The 20,119-nt window shown below is 38.3% G+C and overlaps 1 protein-coding gene across 8 annotated transcripts in view; it reads left to right on the forward strand.

Annotated features, from left to right (window-relative positions):
• PHKB (phosphorylase kinase regulatory subunit beta) overlaps positions 1-20,119 on the forward strand; it is a 215,184-nt gene that overhangs the window by 176,307 nt on the left and 18,758 nt on the right. For 6 of the 8 annotated variants that reach the window (XM_058527747.1, XM_058527750.1, XM_058527754.1 and 3 more), the window contains 6 exons: positions 4,544-4,605; positions 4,690-4,852; positions 5,976-6,057; positions 7,987-8,044; positions 10,172-10,262; positions 13,121-13,323. In XM_058527747.1, coding sequence (XP_058383730.1) covers positions 4,544-4,605; positions 4,690-4,852; positions 5,976-6,057; positions 7,987-8,044; positions 10,172-10,262; positions 13,121-13,323 — 659 coding nt within the window. Of the gene's footprint in view, positions 1-4,543; positions 4,606-4,689; positions 4,853-5,975; positions 6,058-7,986; positions 8,045-9,161; positions 9,253-10,171; positions 10,263-13,120; positions 13,324-20,119 lie in introns of all 8 variants that reach the window. The other 2 variants (XM_058527748.1, XM_058527753.1) reach the window with 1 other exon arrangement.

Here is a 20,119-nt window from a genome sequence, read left to right on the forward strand (position 1 = left end):
TCTGAACTTTGTGAGGTTCTGCCCCTCTGCTCACGCCGTTTCCTTCTTTCAAGATCTCTGGGCTTTGAAGTCTTACCAAACTTTAAGGGCCAGTTCTACAATATCACCCAGACCAGGCATGACACTTCTCTTCTTTAACATCTTTTTATGACCTTTAACATAAACTACTCAGATTGTAGTCCATCATGGACTTAAATGCCTTATTTCCTATAAAAAATTGTGATCATCCCATACAATCTTTCATGTAGTAGGTGTTTGGTATTGAGTAAGGTAGAGGAAAATTTATATAGAGAGACTTACGTAGTGATGTTATAAATGGCATGTTTGTATACTCATTTACTAGTGCTTGTATTTTGCATATTTGATTGATTTTTATCTAAGCTTTTTATCTTTTCCCCTTTATTTTCTATTGCTTTGCCTTTTTGTAATGCTTCCTGGGGCAATTTCTTTGATATTTATCATGCAGCTCCTCTATTAAGTTTTGTATTTTGGCTATCATGTTTTCAATTTTCCCTTTTCATAGTATCGTGTTCTTATTTTCTAGATATATTTTATCTTATATTTCTGAGAATATTAACTAGACAGTTTTTGAAATTTTCTTCTCCACATTATCTCCTTCAGGTTTATTTTCTCTATTTTTGGGGGGTTAGTCTTTCATGTTGGAGGCATATGTCAGATGTGTGGTAATCTTTAGCTATCCATTCATTTTTAAGAGTGAAAGAGTAAAAATTTTATTGGAAGTTGTGTGTTTGGGAATAAGGATTCTTGTCATGAATTCATTTATAATTATAAGGTGGTCTGGTGGCAAGGGCCCTTTTTGTTGGGGGAAACCTCAGTGCCAATATCTGGAGATTTTTTTCTCCTGGACTCTTTAGTTTCCCCAGAAAATGAACATCTAACCTCCAACCTGAAGGGCATACATTTTGCTTCCATGTCCTGAGAACAAGATGGAGGAAGGGAGCCAGGGGGTCCCACTGTGCTGTATTACAGTCTTTCACTTAATCCATTGTTTAATCTTTATATCTCCTGCTCTCTGCTGTGCCCTATACTCATGAGTACAGAATCTTTAATCAGAGAATAATCCTCTTTTCATCTTGCAAAACTGAAACTCTGCACCCATCAAACAACAACCCCTCCTCCTCCCACCCCAGCCTCCATCTTCTCTTAATATAGCAATGAAAACGGCACCTATATGTTTCTTTTGGATTTTCTTTCAAGCCCTTTCAAATTTCTTTGGCCCATGATCCACAGTCTCGCTCGTCACTGGGCATCAGCCTCACTTTCCAGCTTCATCAGCCAGGACGTCTTTCCATGCAGGTCATTCTCAGCCCTGCCCTCCCCTCCCCAAGTATACTGCATACTTGAAAATATCGGAATGTAATTGGAATTTTTTTCCTGCTGATGCTGTTACTCTATTCTAGAGTTGCCTTTTTCTTTTTTTTTTCCTTCTAGAGTTGACTTTTTCTTTTTTTTTTCCTTCTCTCTAAGTCATACTTTAATTTTATAACTTAGGTCAGTGTCACCCCTTTAGTGAAGTCTGCAAGACTGAAATTAATTTCTCCTTCCACTGTCCTTCTATGGCATTTTACTTGAACCTTTGCTGTAGCTCTTATTTTATTTTATTTATTTATTTTTTTTGTGAGGAAGATCAGCCCTTAGCTAACATCCGTGCTAATCCTCCTCTTTTTGCTGAGGAAGACCAGCTCTGAGCTAACATCTATTGCCAATCCTCCTTTTTTTTTTTCTCCAAAGCCCCAGTGGATAGTTGTATGTCATAGTTTCACATCCTTCTAGTTGCTGTATGTGGGACGCGGCCTCAGCATGGCCGGAGAAGCGGTGCGTCGGTGCACGCCCGAGATCCGAACCCAGGCCACCAGTAGCGGAGCGCGCACTTAACCGCTAAGCCACAGGGCTGGCCCTGTAGCTCTTATTTTAGGTGTAGCTAGTTTCTTATGTCTGCTTCTCTCTGTGGATTGAAAACTCTTTCAGGCCAAGCTTTATTCATCTCTGTATTCCCAGAGTAATCTGCTCACTACTATTCTCTCTGTAGGCAATATGTAAATATTGGTTCATTGACTCAACAAACATTTATTGAGCTCCCTCTAGGCACTGGGGATATAGTGGTAAAAAAAATATGCAAGGTACTTGATCTCATGGGACTTATTCTAGTGGGGGAGCCAAACCGAAAACAAAGCCAGGTAGGGATGCAGAATGATGGGATAGAGTGCAGTCGGAGGTAGGATGTTCAGTTGGAAAGGACCTGATGGGATATAATTGAGTATCACAGAGCAGGATAACTTTTTGAATATTATATTGCATTTGCCACATATATTACAATATTAAGTTATTTAACTACCATCCGGACTAAGGTATTAATGCCTAGCAAATTTTTTTATGAAACTAATTTAGGAGCGTCTGCAACCAATTGAATTTTTTTTTTATCAAAAGCTCTAGAGACTATTAATGGAATTTAGCATTTGTCTATTAACTCAGATTAAACATTTACTTTATGGACTGAATTAGGATATAAGTGGGTAGGCTAATAAAAATAGAAAATATTAAATCAAAAATTTTTTATGTTTTCGATATTAGCTATTGGCTTTGAGAATTAAATAATTCTTGATTCTTCTCTTTCTTTCATGCCCGACATTACAATTCTATTATCAAATCCGGTTTTCTCTATCCTCAGATTATATCCAGAGTCTAACCATTTCCCATCACTTCTAGCACTAACATCATGATCCAAGCTACCGTCATCTCTTACCTAGATTTTTATACTAGTTGCCTAAATTCCTACTGGCCATAAGCCAGTGGTCTTTGTCCTGTCCATGGCATGGACCTTCTTCTCTGACCTCATCTTTCTACCACTTTCCCTGTCTACCCTGCTTCAACCACACTGTCCTCCTTACTGCTCCTAAAGCATACCAAGCATGCTACTGCCTCAGAGCCTTTGCACTTGCTGTTCCTCAGCCCTGCGTACTCTTCCCTCAGATCCATATCATTGACTACAGTCCTTCCTTCAGTCTCTACTTACATTTCTCCCTATTAGAGAAGTCTTTTCTGATCACCTATATAAAATGGCAAATCTGCCTCCTCCTACTCCCCTGCCCTGGCACTCCCCATCCCCTACCTTTCCTATTTCTACTTGCACTTATCATCATCTGATATAACATATTTAGGTTTCTGTTTGTTTGTTTATTGTCTGCTTCCTACACACACCTAAGGTCGATTTCAAGAGGGCAAGAATTTTGTGTATTTTGTACACGCTGTATCCTCAATACCCAGTATAGTGCCTGGCATATGGTAGGTGTTCAATAAATATTTGTCTAAATATTCATCTAAATTAGTTAACTAGAAAGCAGGATGTGTAGATGTGAGCCTCCATCTTAGGAAGTATCACTCAACAGACTTTTATCGTGCTCAGCACTGCTCTCCACCCAGGCACAGACTGCACTCAGACCCTGGCTGTGGCTGGGCCACATAAGAATGTGCGCGTCAGTTGCATGTTTGGCCTTTCTCCCTCAGACTCTGCAAGGAGGCTTTAGCATGATGGCTAGTAACACTTCCATCCTGCCATTTGGAGTGGGTATTTGTTGATGATCCACTTGGTTTACGGGTTTCCACTCGAGGAGCAGGCAGCACAGCTCTGGTGGTTAGCCGACAAGAGCAGCATTCCCTGTGTCCTGTTGCTTCACATTTGAAACGAACAGTGAGAAAACAGAGAAAGTAATATATGTAAGGCAATTTTGATTGAAGAATTGCCTTATTTTTAAAATAATAATTCATGGCCTGTTTTTCATGTAGTACATTTCTCAATTTTATCTGACAATTCATCAGATAATTGGAAGTGACACATATTGCTAAAAATCATTGTGGGTTATCATTCATTTATACTATTCACCATAAACCACTAACAAACAAAAAGTGTGTTTGAATTTGGCCTCATTTGGTACGATCAACCTATAATCAGGAACTAATGCAAAATAAAATGACCAAATATTGGTTGCCAGGATGTAGAGAAGCCCTGGCCTAGATAGTCAACATCTTCATGATCCTGAAAGATGGAGACTTGGCAGTATCCCATCATTGGATGACCCTGAAATATATTATAGTAGCAGAATAGAAAGTGCAATTTCACATTGTCTTTTCCCAAAACAATTTTAGTATTTCATATTTTTTGAATTTCAAAGTATTTTTCAACATTTTAATGGGTACTGAATTTTAATTCCAGCTTAAAAATAAATACCCACAATTCTAAGAACAGAGAGAAAATACAGTTCATCTCACATTGACTTTCCTATTTATTATGACTCATGAACTTATAGCTTGATGTGTATGTTCTACTTCAGGGAGTTTTTTTGTATGTGAAAACCTGTCTGATTTTAGAATGCTCGTTTAAGAACTTACTTAAGAATTATGTATATTTTATAAGTAGACTCTTCTTTTTGAAGTATTAGTACTTACAGAGAAGTTGATGCACAGATCCTAAGGGTATGGCTTGATGAATTTAAGAGTTGTGAATCTTCTCTCAATCACATTTCAGACGCTGATATCTGGAGCTGTGGTGGAACAGCTTGACTTCCTACGAATCAGTGACACAGAAGAGTAAGTCCCTTTGAGTTATTACTATGTTTCTTGAGATTACATTAGAAATGCAGGAAATCTGAAACTTTTTCTTTTAAATACTAGGCTTCCGGAATTTAAGAGTTTTGAGGAATTAGAACTTCCCAAACATTCAAAAGTCAAACGACAAAGCAGCGCGGCCAGTGCTCCTGAACTGGAACAGCAGTCGGATGTCGTGGTTACTGAATGGAAAAACAAACCCACCCATGAGATTCTTCAAAAGCTGAATGTGAGGAAGATGCGATTCCCACATGGCCCTGAGTGAGGCTGGCAGAGCAGGAACTCACAGGGGCAAGCTGTATTTCTTTTTGTCCTCTCAGAGAAGGTAGCAATCAGCCTGGAGGTGGATGGCCTGTCTATACCCAGGGCAATAATGAGAGGTTGTTCTCTCTAACATTAGCGAGGGTGTTTTACAGATGCTGAAGGAGTGGGGATGAGTTGGGTTGTCTTGGGTATGAAAGTATTGTATGGACCATTAAAGAAGTTAAATCAGTGATAGTTGCCTTTGGGATCTCCATATTTCTCGCTCAGTGCCTTTTTCCCAGCCTGGATCCTCTCTCCTGACCCGTATTTAGGACTAATACTTGCTTTAAGTCTCTGCAGTCACTGAGGAAAGCAATTCTATGACCACGTCCATGTGAACATTATGTTAGCAACCTAATAGTGTACCTTCCCTAAGGTCATTTGCATTTTAGAAGAGGAGGGGTAGGGGTAGTAGTACTTATCCAAGGAAATGAAATTCTAAGCACGGTGATGTCTTGTTGGGCCATACAAATTTGAGTATATAGGCTAAATATATATCCTGCCAGACATCCTCAGTCTTTGTTATTGATCGATATTATCTATAGATCTGCATAAGCATAAAGATGATATAGAGGCATAAAGCACGTAGCACAGTGCCCTAATATATAATAAGCACTCTACACATGTCCCCTCCTTTCATCCATCTCTTCACAATGGGTGGATAGCAACATGGTCTCCCATTTATGATTAAGTAAAGTCAAGAAGGGAGTGGTTAAATGAAGTGGCCAAATCTCTCAGAGAGTGGCAGAATCAATATTAAGGCTTGTAGACACCATATTTTCTATCCATTGCTTATCTTGTTTCCTGGAAAATTTGATATACCTCAGGAAGCCAGCTTGTCTACCCTCTGTCTCCAAGATATCCAGGATAAATATTTGTATAATGTCATCTTATGCTTGTTGAGTATATCAGTGACATTTTATCTTTCCTCAGTTCCAAAGCAGAATATTTCCTCTCTGCATCATGTGGTTTCATGAATAGTTACCGCTCTGATTAGTAACTTTTGTACCCATTTCATTCCAGTTATTCACAGTGATTTATTTTTTCAGGACTGCAATTGTTTGGCTAGCCAAGCCATCCTGCTGGGTATACTACTCAAAAGAGAAGGCCCCAACTTCATCACAAAGGAAGGTAAGAGTTCATGTCTAAGAGAACCTTCTTAAATAATAAGACCTCTCTATTCTTGAACATATATCAAATATGCATAATGAACATCCACTAAAATGTTACAAGTTATTTTCTCCTTCATTAAACCCTTTTTTTTTTTTTTTGCTTTTAAATGGAAAATGTTCATTCATACCCCTAGAGTGGAATAGACTGATGTCTGAACTCCTAATTGCCTTTGTGCAGTGATGCTTGATTGTTTCTCTGATTGTCTGAATGGAGTTGGAGCCTGGATTCTGCTTGTGACTGTTAACCTCTGATAACTCCATAGTTGTTTATTGCCAGTTTCTGTTTCTAGTTTTATTTTCTGTGTGTTTTCAAAAACAGTATTGAATCATTATAGCTATGAAGATTAGCTCCCTCATGGTCTGCAGCAGTCGTTTGGAATGGAACATGGTATTTAATAGAACAGTGCTTTAAAGATTGTTAACAAAAATAAATTGTTGCTAATCGTATCCGTGTCCACTCTGCATTAAGGATGAAACCCAATTATTCCTGAAATCCACACTTGTATATTGAGTCACTACTCTAAGGAATTCTTGAATTCTACATCATGGTCTGCTTCTGGCATGTTATAATACAGAATAATGTAGAATACATTTCAAGTACTTAACGTCTAGCTACTTGAAGTTTTTGGCTCATCTGAAAGTCTTCCGTCCAGAGAGGCATGTTGATTTGGTTAGAATTGGAAATTGAGCCAGCATTCTAAACAGCAATGTAATTAATAAGATTTATAGTTTTGATAGGAAACTAAACAATATTATTTATTCAAATAAGGTCTACTTAGTTTTTGCATTATTATAGCTAAGAGATAACCTTCTTGTGTATTACACATGTGAATTGAATAGTTTTAATTCTGTTAACTGACTAAAGGCAGAAGAACTCTAAGCAAATTTCCAATAGAATCTCTCATGTTTGTAATTAGTCTTGAAACTATAAGTATAAGCAGAATCCCAATTATATTGAGGACATTCATTGAAATTTATACTTTAACTAAAACAATAGGATTTTTAAAAGCAAACATTTCATTAGGAACCTAGCATTCAGAATGGTTATTTTAGTAGTGCTTTAAGATAAAACAAAATTTATATAAAATACTTTACAATGAAAATGCTGAGAGAATTATTTTTAAACCATTTTTCTAAACTTGGGGATAATACTCATCTTTTACTTAGATATTTGAAAGACTTTAAATGTTTTAAATCTGTAAAACTTTATGATACATTGAAAATCGTAAACATCTAACAGAATCTGAATATAATTTTATCCAATTTGTTATAAAGCTATAAAAATAAGTTCAGGGGAAAGTGATAAAGATCTTGTTCTTTACCCTTGTTTCTTTTTTGGTGCTTTGTCCTGTCACATTGTTAATTTATTAACAAACCAGTCATGAGGCCAGGTCGCATGTAAATTGCTGCCAAAGAATGAAGCCCAGTGATGTCTTTTGAGCACTGGGGTATGTTGGCATGATCATGCATGTAACAGTCTCCATAAAATTTTGTTGAACAAACAAATCAAGAATCATATATATTCAGAGTCTACAGTATTTGTTCAATTTGCTATATTCTGTTTTTTATTTTCTGCAGTAAATTAAAATAACATTTTTATTTGTTAAAAACTTAGATTGCATATTAATTAAGAAAAGAATAAATTTCCAGAAGTAGAGTACTCACCAAAATCATATACTCAAACTAAATAGTAACTAGGGCTGGGGACATTCACATTATATATACAGGTTACATAATATGTCAGGTAGTTCAGAATGTTAATGGATGGATGTATCAGCTCTAGTGGAACAAAATGAAAATTCAAGGGTGATTTTTTTTAAAGGAGAATAAATGTTATGCATTTAATTAAAAGCTTTTTTCAACAAAGACTCTATTATCCAATGTCTAGGTACCGTTTCTGATCACATTGAGAGAGTCTATAGAAGAGCTGGCAGCAAAAAGCTTTGGTTCGTATTAGTGTCCTTGTCATTATGTTTTATTTTTTGTGTTGTCATATTTAATAGCCTAAAGATGATGGACCAATCTTAAAGATAATTATTCCTCCTAATTTTTACTTTTAAACTCCGAGGTAACGGCACCGTGACTCTGTCTACTTTCTAAGGATCTTATCATGGCTCTCTCAAGATATTTAAAAAATGTCTGGGAATAAAGACTTCCATTGGAATAGAACCTGGAGAGTATTCACTGGAACCATATGTTAATGACTCTTTCCTACCCTGCACCCCCTCTGTCCCAGCAAGGTGCTTTAGGTTCTAATTTGTATTCAGGAAACCTATTCTGTTATAGAAGGCCATGAAAAGAGACCAATGGTTCATTTAATCATAAGCAAAAAATAATATACTTAGAAGGTAGTTCTCTTACCACTTAAGTTGACTGAATCCCAGTGACTATAGTTGCTTCATAAATAACTGATATGTTCCGCAAAGGTAGTCTCTTCCTAGAGATTGAAAAAAAATTATGTAGGTTGCGATAAAATTGTTTAAATTCACAATTGGATAGGTATGCCTAAATGCATGGTCTTCTGCACTTGAAAGCAGTTCTAACAGTTTTACTAGCAGAATCTAATATTTTGAAAGTAAGAGTATATATATTTTTTAAATGACCCATTATTATCTAATTTTGAAAAAAAAAAGTCTGAAACAGTGTAATAAGAAACTCCCTTAACCTCAGTGAGCCTCAGGTTTCTAATCTCTGAAGTAAGAGGATTAGACAAAATAATCTCTTATTTTTGTTTCAACTCTAAGATTTATAGTAAATATACCATTCCAACCTAGAAGAAATAATGTAATCATCCTGTGGTTAAATCTCAAATTTTCACTGTAAATTCTTAGCACAGTAAGGCACGGAAGCTGATAGATGTTTTTTAGCCAGTAAATTTCAAATGTCGTCTATAATCATATTTTTGTCTAAGCAAACCTATTTTTGCTTTATGTATTATACTTGCATTTTAGATAAATCATTAACGAGCAGACTTTTAGAGTGATGTTATGTTTAAAAGAACAGACTCCTGGAAGTTTTATTCACTGTATTTTCCCTTTTATGGCTTTCCACTGACACACCCAGGTTGGCGGTGCGCTACGGGGCTGCATTTACCCAGAAATTTTCTTCCTCTATAGCCCCACACATTACTACTTTTCTGGTACATGGGAAACAGGTAACATGCACAGAATGTGGAAACTCAAGCTGCTTGAAACGTGTGGGCTTATTTGCATTCTGAGGGTTAAACATGTTTTTTGGTCTCATAGTGTGTGGGTGAAAGCTTCTCTAAAAGAAGGAGGTGTTTGTTTCACTAACTTTACCAGATATTGACTTAATTTTCTACTAGTCCGTCTATGTTGAGATTAAGGAATATAAATGTTTTTTATAGGTCAGCTTCCATGGATATCCTGAAATATAAGGAAACAGTTTTAAACCTACATTTTTATTGTATTTTCTCCATCTAAAAGTTCCACATGAATTTTTACTTTTGAGGGGAAAAAATGTCTTATGTGTTGCATGTGCTGTGCTTCAAAAAAATCTGTTCTCCCTACAGTCTGAGACTTTCAGAAATGTAAAAATAGCAGTGTGAATTCTTTCTTCCAACATTTTGGGTTTATCAAGAAAAAAAAAATTGGTATTTCATTGTATCACTTCCTAAAATTGAATATTAAGTGAGTTCCCTAATCCAGGGATTTGGTTATCTAGACACCAAAAGAGACATGATTTAAAGTGGTTATAGAAATAGATGTCATGTACCAGTGACAGACTTAATGAATTTTTTAATGCAAAATCAGAATATTCAGTTCCTCCTCCTGTCCCACTCCCCATGAAAGGGATAGTTAGGCTCTATTTTCTTTCCTTATAAATTGATAATGGCATGAATAATGCTGGTGGCAGAGCTGAGGATGAGGGACCCCTCCCTAATTCTGGAGTTTTCTGCTGCAGGGTCCACTGTCTTCGGCTCAGTGTTTCCTCCACATTATTACATGAGGACCTAATTGAGTATGTTTTTAAGTCTCCCCATCCAGGGGCCCTATTCATTGATCGTCTTTTAGATTTGTCACCCTCTGGCCTGCTTTCTTCTTTGCCCCCAGGTCGGTTGTGCGCCGTGCAGCAAGTCTTTTAAGTAAAGTAGTGGACAGCCTGGCCCCATCCATTACTAATGTTTTAGTGCAGGGCAAACAGGTAAGTATCGGATTTTCAGACTCTTACTCGGTCACAGTCACAAAGGTTTCTGGGTAAGACCCTGGCTTTAAATCTGGCAGCCTCAGTGTATTGGCCTCTCACAGGCACGTTAGCAGTGGCTCAGGCGTTTCTACAAAAGGCTCCTTTTCCAAGCAAAATTTAGTCTTAAAGATGCGCAGATACTAAATAGACCATCCCTTTTTCCTGCTGGACCTTAGAGCTTTAATTTTCAACTCCTCTATTAACTTGAGATCAGTGAAGATGCTAATTAAGAAAATGGACTAATACTTACTGAAGTACTCCAGACATGTATAGGAGCAAAGACCAGTCACTAGTGAAGGGCACATTTCCCTCCTGCTCCACATGAGATTCCTCACCCCCTTAGAAATGCACTGACTCCCCAGATCCCTAACCCCCTGGGCCGCCTCTCCCTCGCGCTCCTCCCCTCACACCAAGGCCAGCTCTTGTCTGCTCCTCCTTGCAGAGCCATCTCCACCTGGCAGTTCTTCTCTCCTCTGGGTTCTCCCAACAGGCCTGTGACACGTCTCACAATCTGCCCTGGGTCCCAGTTCATTTGGATGTGTGTCTCTCACCCCAGGGTACGCTGTGGACCCCTGGCAGTCAGGGCCCAGGTCTTGTCCAGCACCGGTCCCAGTATGCCCAGCACGGGGCCTTGGAATAGGCACTTGGTGAATGTGTGTTGGATTGAGCCTGTGCATGTGTGTATGCAGAGTGGGGTGTGGCTGTCATTTTTTGTTTTGTTTTCTATAAGCGCTAATTACCTGGCTGAGTCATCATTTGGTTGGAATGAAAACCTGTTTGCTTTCTTTCTCTTCTTCAGGAATATGTGTGCTTTACTGTGTCTTCCTGACAGATAAGCTAGGGATCTAATAAGCTTTAATAATATGAAATACTTTAACCCTCTTTAATGGAATCAACCCATTGCTCATATTTCAGGGCTCTTAATTCATTAAAAGGGAAAGTATTTCATCCTGATATCCAGCTTTTGAAATGTTAGAATAATAAGCTATTTATTTTATCCTGTAATATTTAATTATAATGAAAAAATGATTATACTAATAAAAAACTCCTGAGAAAAAGTTAAATCATTTTCACATGTTATTTTCTGTTTTTTGCAAGTTATTAAAAGGTAGAATTTTCATCCTCATTCATCAGCTAAATAGACCAGAGCACAGGAGGTCACTTACCCAGTACCTTTTCTCACTGCAGTCCTTACCTCCAGCTGCCGAGTCTTGTATTGGTGCCCTGGATGAGCCACCTCTGAAAGAAAGTAAATAGGCTCTAGGAAGCTGTTGCTTCTTGGATTTTAGGCCCCTGTAGTATGTTTGAAAATATAGTGAATTCTACCACGTATGATCATATGAGAAGGCTTTGGAGATCTTTGGGGTCTCTGGCACCTGCCACTTGGGGAAGGAGTAGGTTAGAGTTGTCATGTCCATTGTGTACACTATCTAGAGGGGCTTGCAGCCTGTGATCTCGAGACTCTGCTCCCCACATCCCGGAAGCCTTGGAGCCTGTCCTGAGGCTGTGGCTGGACAATTGCCCATCAGACTAGCACATCTCCCAAGAACACAGTCACTTAGGGAGCTGGGTAAGCCTAGGAGGCTGACAGCTCTGCTTCAGGTGCATGAAGTCCATTCACTGACTGCATCTTACCCCTTTACAAAAAAGAAATGAGAATGGAGCATTCAAAGTTTGCCTTTGCTCATTAATGAAATGCAACCCTGAGAATTGAAGTGATATTGTTCCTGCAAAGCACTTTCAGATCACCTCAAGCTCTCTGGAATGAAAGAGTGGTTTAGTCATCATTGCTTTCAGAGTCAATGATGTGCCTTCTGTTTGTTTTCGTCTTTACACACTGACATGTTAATAAAAGTAATTGCACTTGGACTAACAGGTTGGTACCACTTGTGATATAATAAACCAGTAGTTCTCAATTTTCACTCCTTCACAAAACGAGGGCAAAAGACCCCATGTTCTGCTCTCTCCCCTCATCTCTGAAAACACAAGGGCCCTTTGATCTGCTCTTCTTTTTCCTGCTTCTTATAAACATGTACTGTACATGGAAGAGAGAGGGAGAGAGAGAAGAGAGATTATGAGGAGGAAGGAAGGGCCACAGACTCTTCTGGGAGGCAAAATCTAAGGATAGAGGAGAGGGAGAGACCGGGGTATTCCTCTTGCCAGCTTCAGCTGCACTTGCTGCTTTGAACGTTCGTTGCCATTTCCCTCTGTGCTTTCTCGTGTCCCAGGCTCACGGGCAGTGCGTTTCTCCCCTCCACAGGTGAGAGAGGCACAACAAGCATGTTAGCACCCCCTAGTGCCTAGCACTGTGCCAGGAGAAGTGGGGCTACGCTACCGCCATGTGACCTCACGCTTGCCTTTGAAAACCTCACAGTGTTGTTAAAGAACAGAAAGTTTCACATGAGAAACTATAAAAGAAGCAAAAAATATACTCTCAAATACTAAATTGTGTAGACTGTGCAGTAAAGTAATGTATTCTGGTTTCTCTGGGGAGTTTCTACTATTAAAGTTATTCAGAATAATTTTACCTTAATAGTTATTTATATTCCTTTCCTGCTTTTATCTACTCACCTCCACTCCCCTAACTGGGACCCTCACCTGCCCTTATATTTTAGACCAGACTGTGAACCATCATGAACTCCAGTGGGAGTTGTGCTTTGAAAGCCATTTTAATAAATAGCAGGAACAGTTATTCTACCTAATTCCCTAGCTTGCATAGAGTAATTTCAGCCTGCCAGTCATCCTGAGCCTTGAATTTCTTTCTTTTATCTTTTAGTAGCTAGGAAATTTTTCCAATAAAATTCTGCCACTTGTAGGTAACTCTGGGTGCCTTTGGGCATGAAGAAGAGGTTATCTCTAATCCTTTGTCTCCAAGAGTGATTAAGAACATCATCTATTACAAGTGTAATACCCACGATGAGAGGGAAGCGGTCCTTCAGCAAGAACTGGTCATCCATATTGGTTGGATCATCTCCAATAACCCTGAGTTATTCAATGGCATGCTGAAAATACGAATTGGGTGAGTAAAGTACTTTGTGTTTGCATAAAGAGAACCGTTCAAGCTGTCCTCTAACAGTCTCAGCCTCTCCGGGTGAAGTGCTGCCCCAGGTCTGGTAGGTATTTAGGAAAGTGTGTCTTTTCCCCAAGTCATACAGGTGGTGTCTGGAGACATGAAGAAATGAATACCAGTGCCCTGAAAGAATCCTCCTGTCTGTTTAACACCCATGTTAGACGTAGTGAAGTAACTCTGTCTCTGGTAAAATCAAACTCCAGGGATTTTAAACAGCCGTGTCATGTTAAAAAAAAAAAAAAGAAAAAAAAAGCCACTAAGCACAATACTTGTAAAAATTCCTATGAATAAAGTGGATAAGCCTTAAGAATGATTTTTCAGTAAAAAGAGTGTCAGGAGGACACACTCAGATAAAAATTTGATCCTTTTAAGAATAGTCTGCTGTGTCCATATTCTACCAGAGTCTATTTTTAATCATAAAAATCATAAGTGTTCTGTTTGGAGAAGAAATTGAAAGTAAGGCTCTTGTGATCTTGAATTTTCTTAATCAAGAGTTTTGTGAGGCCATGTGGTCAGGCGAGTTGACCCGACGTGGGCATTCAGGAGAGCTTCTCCTCTCAGTGGCCTGGGACAGATGACTGACCCTCTGCCCTTGCTTTCATCCCAGCCCACGGTTTCCTGTGACATGAAATGAGACAGCCTGTCTAAAAAGCCCGTCACAACCAAACAAAGTGTACATGTTTCTTTTCTTTTTTAAATATATTTTTGATTGTACAAGTGTCACGTGAGTATGTTCTAATTGTAAAAGAGTGAAATGATACCTGAGCATATAGAGTAAACTAACACGTGGTCATTGGGGTGTTCCTCAAGTGTTTGGACAGAATATATAGTCTCTGTTGGGCACAAATATGGGTGAATGTGTGTGAATGTGAGTAAGTATCACTTGCTAATTGTACAATGGGATCATCAGTATCTTCACTATTTCTGTTCTGCCTGATCCTCGATTGCTGATCAAGTCTTAAAATTTTCTCATTATAATTATAGATGTTAGTTTCTCTTTGCATTTTTGTCAGTTTTGCTTTATGTATTTTAAAGCTTCACTTTTATCCATGTTAATTTATAGTTTTTATCACTATATCTGTGTGTCATTTATTGCTTTGCAACTTGAATTCTTAAAAAATTTTTTTTAATTTCAAACATCTGCAGAATAGAGATATAGAGATATATCTGCATATAGAGAATAGTGTAGTAAAGCCCTGTGTGCCCATACTGTCACCCAGCTCCACCACTGTCATCATATGACAATCTTATTTCACTCCTCCCCCCACACACATACCCTCTAGATTTAAAGCAAACCCATCATGTCATTTAATCTGTAAATAGTTCAGTGTGTATGTCTAAAAGTTAAGGACTTTTTATATAACCATGAGACCATTACAATGCATAAAATATAACAACTGAATTATTTTCTGTCTGATATTACTGCCGTGCCTGCTTTCTTATTCCGTCATTATTAGCTTGGTATACTGTCTTCCATCCCTTTACCTTCAATGTTCTTTTTTCATTTTGTATAGGTATATATTATATATTCAGCATTTATGCTGTATTTATTTTCAATCCACTCTGAGGTTATCTTTTTTTTTTTTTTTTAGAGGAAGACCAGCCCTGAGCTAACATCTGTCGCCAATCCTCCTGTTTTTGTTAAGGAAGATTGGCCCTGGGCTAACATACGTGCCCATCTTCCTCTACTTTATATGGGACGCCGCCACAGCATGGCTTGACAAGCGGTGCCTCGGTGCATGGCTGGGATCCGAAGCGCAAACCCCAGGCTGCCACAGCGGAGCGCGCGCACCTAATCGCTGCACCACTGGGCTGGCCCCCTCAGATTATCTTTTAATAGAAATATATATTTTACATTTGTGCCATTTCTTATTATTTTGACTTATTCCTGCCATTTTATTTTATGTTTCCTATTTACCATGCTTTCTTGTTGTTACTTTTTTCCTTTCTTCTTTATTGTTGGATTGATTTTCTTTTCATTTCTTAGTTTTAATTTTGCATGTGAGTATGAAGCACTTTATGAAAAATGATTACCCGTTTTTTTCCTTCAAAAAACTACATATACAAAACTAGTTGCTTATTTGGCAGTATCTGCATACCTCTTGTTTCAACAACTCTCATTTTAGGAATTTGGATGTGTTTTACAGCAATCTTCATTTCAGCATTGTCTGAAATAGTGAAACACTGGGAACAACCCAGATATCCATCAGTAGGAAACAGTTTAAATAAATTGTTATAGCCATACAGTAAAATGCTGTGCAACCATTACAAGAAACAAGATGAAGTCTATATACTGACAGTTATAAATATCCAAGATAAATTAAGTGAAAAAAATGAGTTGCAAATGTGTTGTTCCATTTTTTATAAAAGAACAATAATAATACTGTACATCTATATGTGTAATATATGTGTGGAAAAATATCTGAAAAATATACATAAATGGAATCAGTTATTTTCTCTAGGAGATTTCTACTTTATAAGTTATATTTTTCAGTTTTAGTTGAGATTATTTTTTAAACTATTTGCCTGATTTCAGTGGCAGTCATGCATCACTTAACGACAGAGATACGTTCTGAGAAACGTATCATTAGGCAGTTTGGTCATTGTGCAAACATAGAGTGTACTCACACAAACCTGGATGGTATAGCCTACTACACATCTAGGCTGTATGGTACTAATCTTATGGGACCACTGTCCTAAATGAGATCCGTCATTGACCAAAATGTCATTATGCGGCACATGACTGTATCGTATATTTCAGGTGAATTTTCTATTCTTTATCTTCTCTTTCTTTTGATCGAGAAGTGAATTCACTCTGCATAGAACTTTACCTTCATTTTTATCCCTTAAAATTGCTCTTTTCAAAGATTTAGAAGTATTCAAATCAATTATAAGAACTTTGAATTGTACCGTGATTTGTTTGATCTCTGATCTAATATTTTCAACTCCAGCCTCTTGACTACATATGAGGATACAGAAATGGGTCTTCCATGTGACTTGTCTCTAAATGAAAAGGAATGTGATTCTCCATATCCATCCAGGGTATTAAAAGTACTCTGTTGTCACAGACTCAGGCATTTCTCTGAGGCTAACTCAGAAGTGTAGGTTATAACTCTTCCAAAGTACATTCTTTGTAGTAAACGTTCTATTCAGGAGAGCCTCTTTGTGATAGTCATCCTTGCAGAGATTTAAACAAAGCCTTAGATTAAAAGTTAACAGTTTCCCAGGATTTTACAATGCTGTGTTTTTCAGCCCCTTGTAGTTTTTCCTTTACTACTTATTCAGCATTTTAGGCTGATTTATGTTCCCTCAAAAATCCAGTGTAATTTTGTTTCTTGAATTCAAATCTGACCTGAAGCTTCCTTCTCTTCGAATGAAGTATGTTTAGTTTCTTCTAAAAATAGTTTTCTTCCCTTTTTTGTATCTGCTACTCTATATGTTCAGTGCCTTCCATGAGAAATAATAAACTCTTTTCCTTAAACTGTGTTCACCCAAAATAAAAATGCCAGGACAGCAACATGTGACTTTATTTAACGAAAGCAAAAACCTCCTGATGAAGAAATTTGCCATGAAACTTGAATTATTCACTGTCCTGAAACTTATCGTGGAAGTAATTGTGGCATTATATTCCCATTGTGAGTATTAACAGTGTCCCTGCCCAACTCATTATGTGTATTTCCTCTTATGCAGGAAGGTCAGCTGTAAACATTGGAACCTTTTTGGTTGGGGAAGAGTCTAATTTTTTTTAATAAGGAGTAATTTATTTAAGAAATTTACTTCTGGTAAGGATAGGGACTAGATCTTATCTTCCTGTCTGTATCAGGGTCTGGCTCACAGGAGTTGCTCAATAAAATTTGCCAGATTATTTAATACATAGGTTGTAAGCAGGTTCAGGTAGCTTGCCTTGAGCTAGTGATAGGGAATTTAGGAAAAACAAAAGACAGCATGTCTTGTACTCATTAGAGAAAGAAATAAAGGACTTTTAATTTTGATAAATGCACTTGATTTGTACAAGTCATGACCTTCAGGAAATGATCGAGTTAAACAGGGCCTTCTTTATATGAAAATCCAGTCATACATGAAGAAGATAAAAGGATATGGCACTTTTCTCCATTCGTTTATTAATGGAATAGTGCAGATAATCATATCAGAGTATGCAAGTTGTCTTATAAATGGAACCTCTCTGAGCAGCATTCCCAGTAAGGATCTCAGGGGGTACACATATGAACAACCACGAACACATGGTTATTACACTCAGAAGTTTACTCTGGGAGACTATTTCCTCCTCCTTTTCCTCCATCAGCATAACCACAATTATTATTTATTGAACACCTATTATATGCTAGGCAATGTGCTAAAAATACTTCACATATATTATCTCATTTACTCTGTACAACAGCTTTGAGGTAGGCACTAGGACTCTCATTTTAAAGTAAACAAACTGAGATTCAGAGAGCTCAGATGGCCTGTCTTAGTCAAACCAGTAAATGAAAGAACTGGGGTTTATACCAGGTCTGCCTGACTCCAAAGTTCTTGTTCTTTGATCTTAAGTACTTTGTACGTGTCCGTTCACTTGTGTATACTGCTGCTGTTTTCTCAGGTAAACAGGCCTTACTGTTTATTTCTAAAACTTCATGACCTTTGTGGTGCCTTCTACATGATGTCAACTTATAACCCATTTTGTATTCAAGTATTCGTGTAGCACCTATGATGTGCATTGGCTCCCGGTGTTTTTTTGTCTTGTGTTTGTCAGTCCTCCAGTCTAGGATCAGCATTGTACGGTGCAAGGCACACTGGGGAGCCTGAATAGTTACAAGTTAACAAACAAAGGGAAATGAGATTTTGCCCCTTTTATTCATCATGAGACCACGGAAATGGGGACAATTTGGACCTGATTCTAAGTTAGCCCCTTGCACACTGCAAGATATATATTAAGATACTATGAAAATTCAGTGAAGTTAAGTAACTTGCCCAAGGTCACAAGACTGAGAACCAGGATTTAGACCCAGGGTGAATGACTCTAGAGTTCATGCTGCCCCACCCCCCCTTTCAGCTCTCTTCTGTCAAATTGGGAGGCTTTCCCTGCTCTGGCTTCCTCGTTGGGGCATGGGGATTCTGGGTAAGGAATGTGAAGATGTTTTCCAAAGGATAATGCTTCAGCTGTATTGCTGTGACATTCAATAGTTTGAGCTCCTGTCTTGTGGCTTTTGGAGAACAAGTCCCTCTGGGGATTTCTTTTCCACACCACAAATCCCAAGAAGGAGGAACCTTCCCCCGTTCCAGCAAACACACACACAGTCACTCTTGTCTTCCAGTCCTAGGCTTGCAAAGACCCTCTGCTCCCGCAAGAGACGTTCATTCTGGAGGCATCTCTTTCTGCTGTGGTTGTGTCTCATTTAGGGCCCAGTGGAATGATCCCCAAGCGTTTCATACAGAAACCTTAATTCAAAACCCTTTTGGATTCTCTGGCGTGGTCTTTCCCCTCCATCGCCTGGTGGGACCTCATAAGATGCATGTCCTTACACCTGTGCCCACAGCGCTCCTCCACCACGCTAACAAAGAGGTGTTGGAACCCTGTTTCTACTCTACAGATGTTGGACAGTTTCAGAGAAGTGCCATTATCCTGTCCGTGGGGCTTATGATAGTGTCCCTCTGAAAAGGAGAAAGATATTTTTGTATCTTTTTAATGTATTTTTATTGCATTTCATCCTTAATAAATTTTACTCAGACCTCAGCTCCTTAAGTGAATGGCTTCTTTGCATGTTAGTCTACTGCCAGCAGCAAACACATACTCAGTATGTTTCTTTACAAAATTTACCTTGAATTAGTCCCTGGAAGGTTTTAGTTTGCTTAAAATTGATGAGCAGATTATTCATTTATAGAGTCCTTGAATGTCAAATTTCTTATAAATTGTTAAACTTGTTGCTCTAGAAAGTTACCCCTTTGTGTATTGTAGTGATTGTAGCATGATTTTAAAAGAAAGGAGAGAGGGGATTTATAGAAAACATTCTTTTTTTACTTCCTTATTGGTTAAAGCATTTTAGACTTATTTATATCTGACTTTTTACTGTTGTTTCCCTCTTTTAAATGTTGATTATGAGTAAAGAGATTGATACCTCAGTCAGCTTTTTTTTTTTTTTTTTTTTTTTTTTTTTTTTTTTTGTGAGGAGATCAGCCCTGAGCTAACATCCGCCAATCCTCCTCTTTTTTTGCTGAGGAAGACGGCCCTGGGCTAACATCGGTGCCCATCTTCCTCCACTTTATATGGGACGCCGCCACAGCATGGCTTACCAAGCAGTGCGTCGGTGCGCGCCCGGGATCCGAACCAGCGAACCCCGGGCCGCCGCAGCGGAGCGCGCGCACTTAACCGCTTGCGCCACCGGGCCGGCCCCACCTCAGTCAGCTTTTAACACTATGTTCCTCCTGAAATGCCAACATTCACTAGGCTGAATGGACATAAGAAGTAAGAACTTTTGTCTTAGTTGTGGTACATCTTGCCCAGAATTCCCTTGCACTATGTATACTTTTATCTCTGTTTTAACCTCTCTCTCTGAGGTTTTTGGATTTTTAAAATTTATTTATTTACATCACCCACTGCCTCAGTTGCTTTAAACCAATACCACCATGTGTCTTTTCGATTTTTCAAAGGTTAATCCTGCCAATGCAATTTCTTCAACATTCCTGTTATCAGGCACTCCAGCGAATGAAATTAGCCTGCTCACAGGAATGGAATTCTAGTCTGATA

The sequence above is a fragment of the Diceros bicornis genome, chromosome 32 (genome assembly GCF_020826845.1).
Source record: "Diceros bicornis minor isolate mBicDic1 chromosome 32, mDicBic1.mat.cur, whole genome shotgun sequence".
NCBI lineage: Eukaryota > Metazoa > Chordata > Mammalia > Perissodactyla > Rhinocerotidae > Diceros > Diceros bicornis.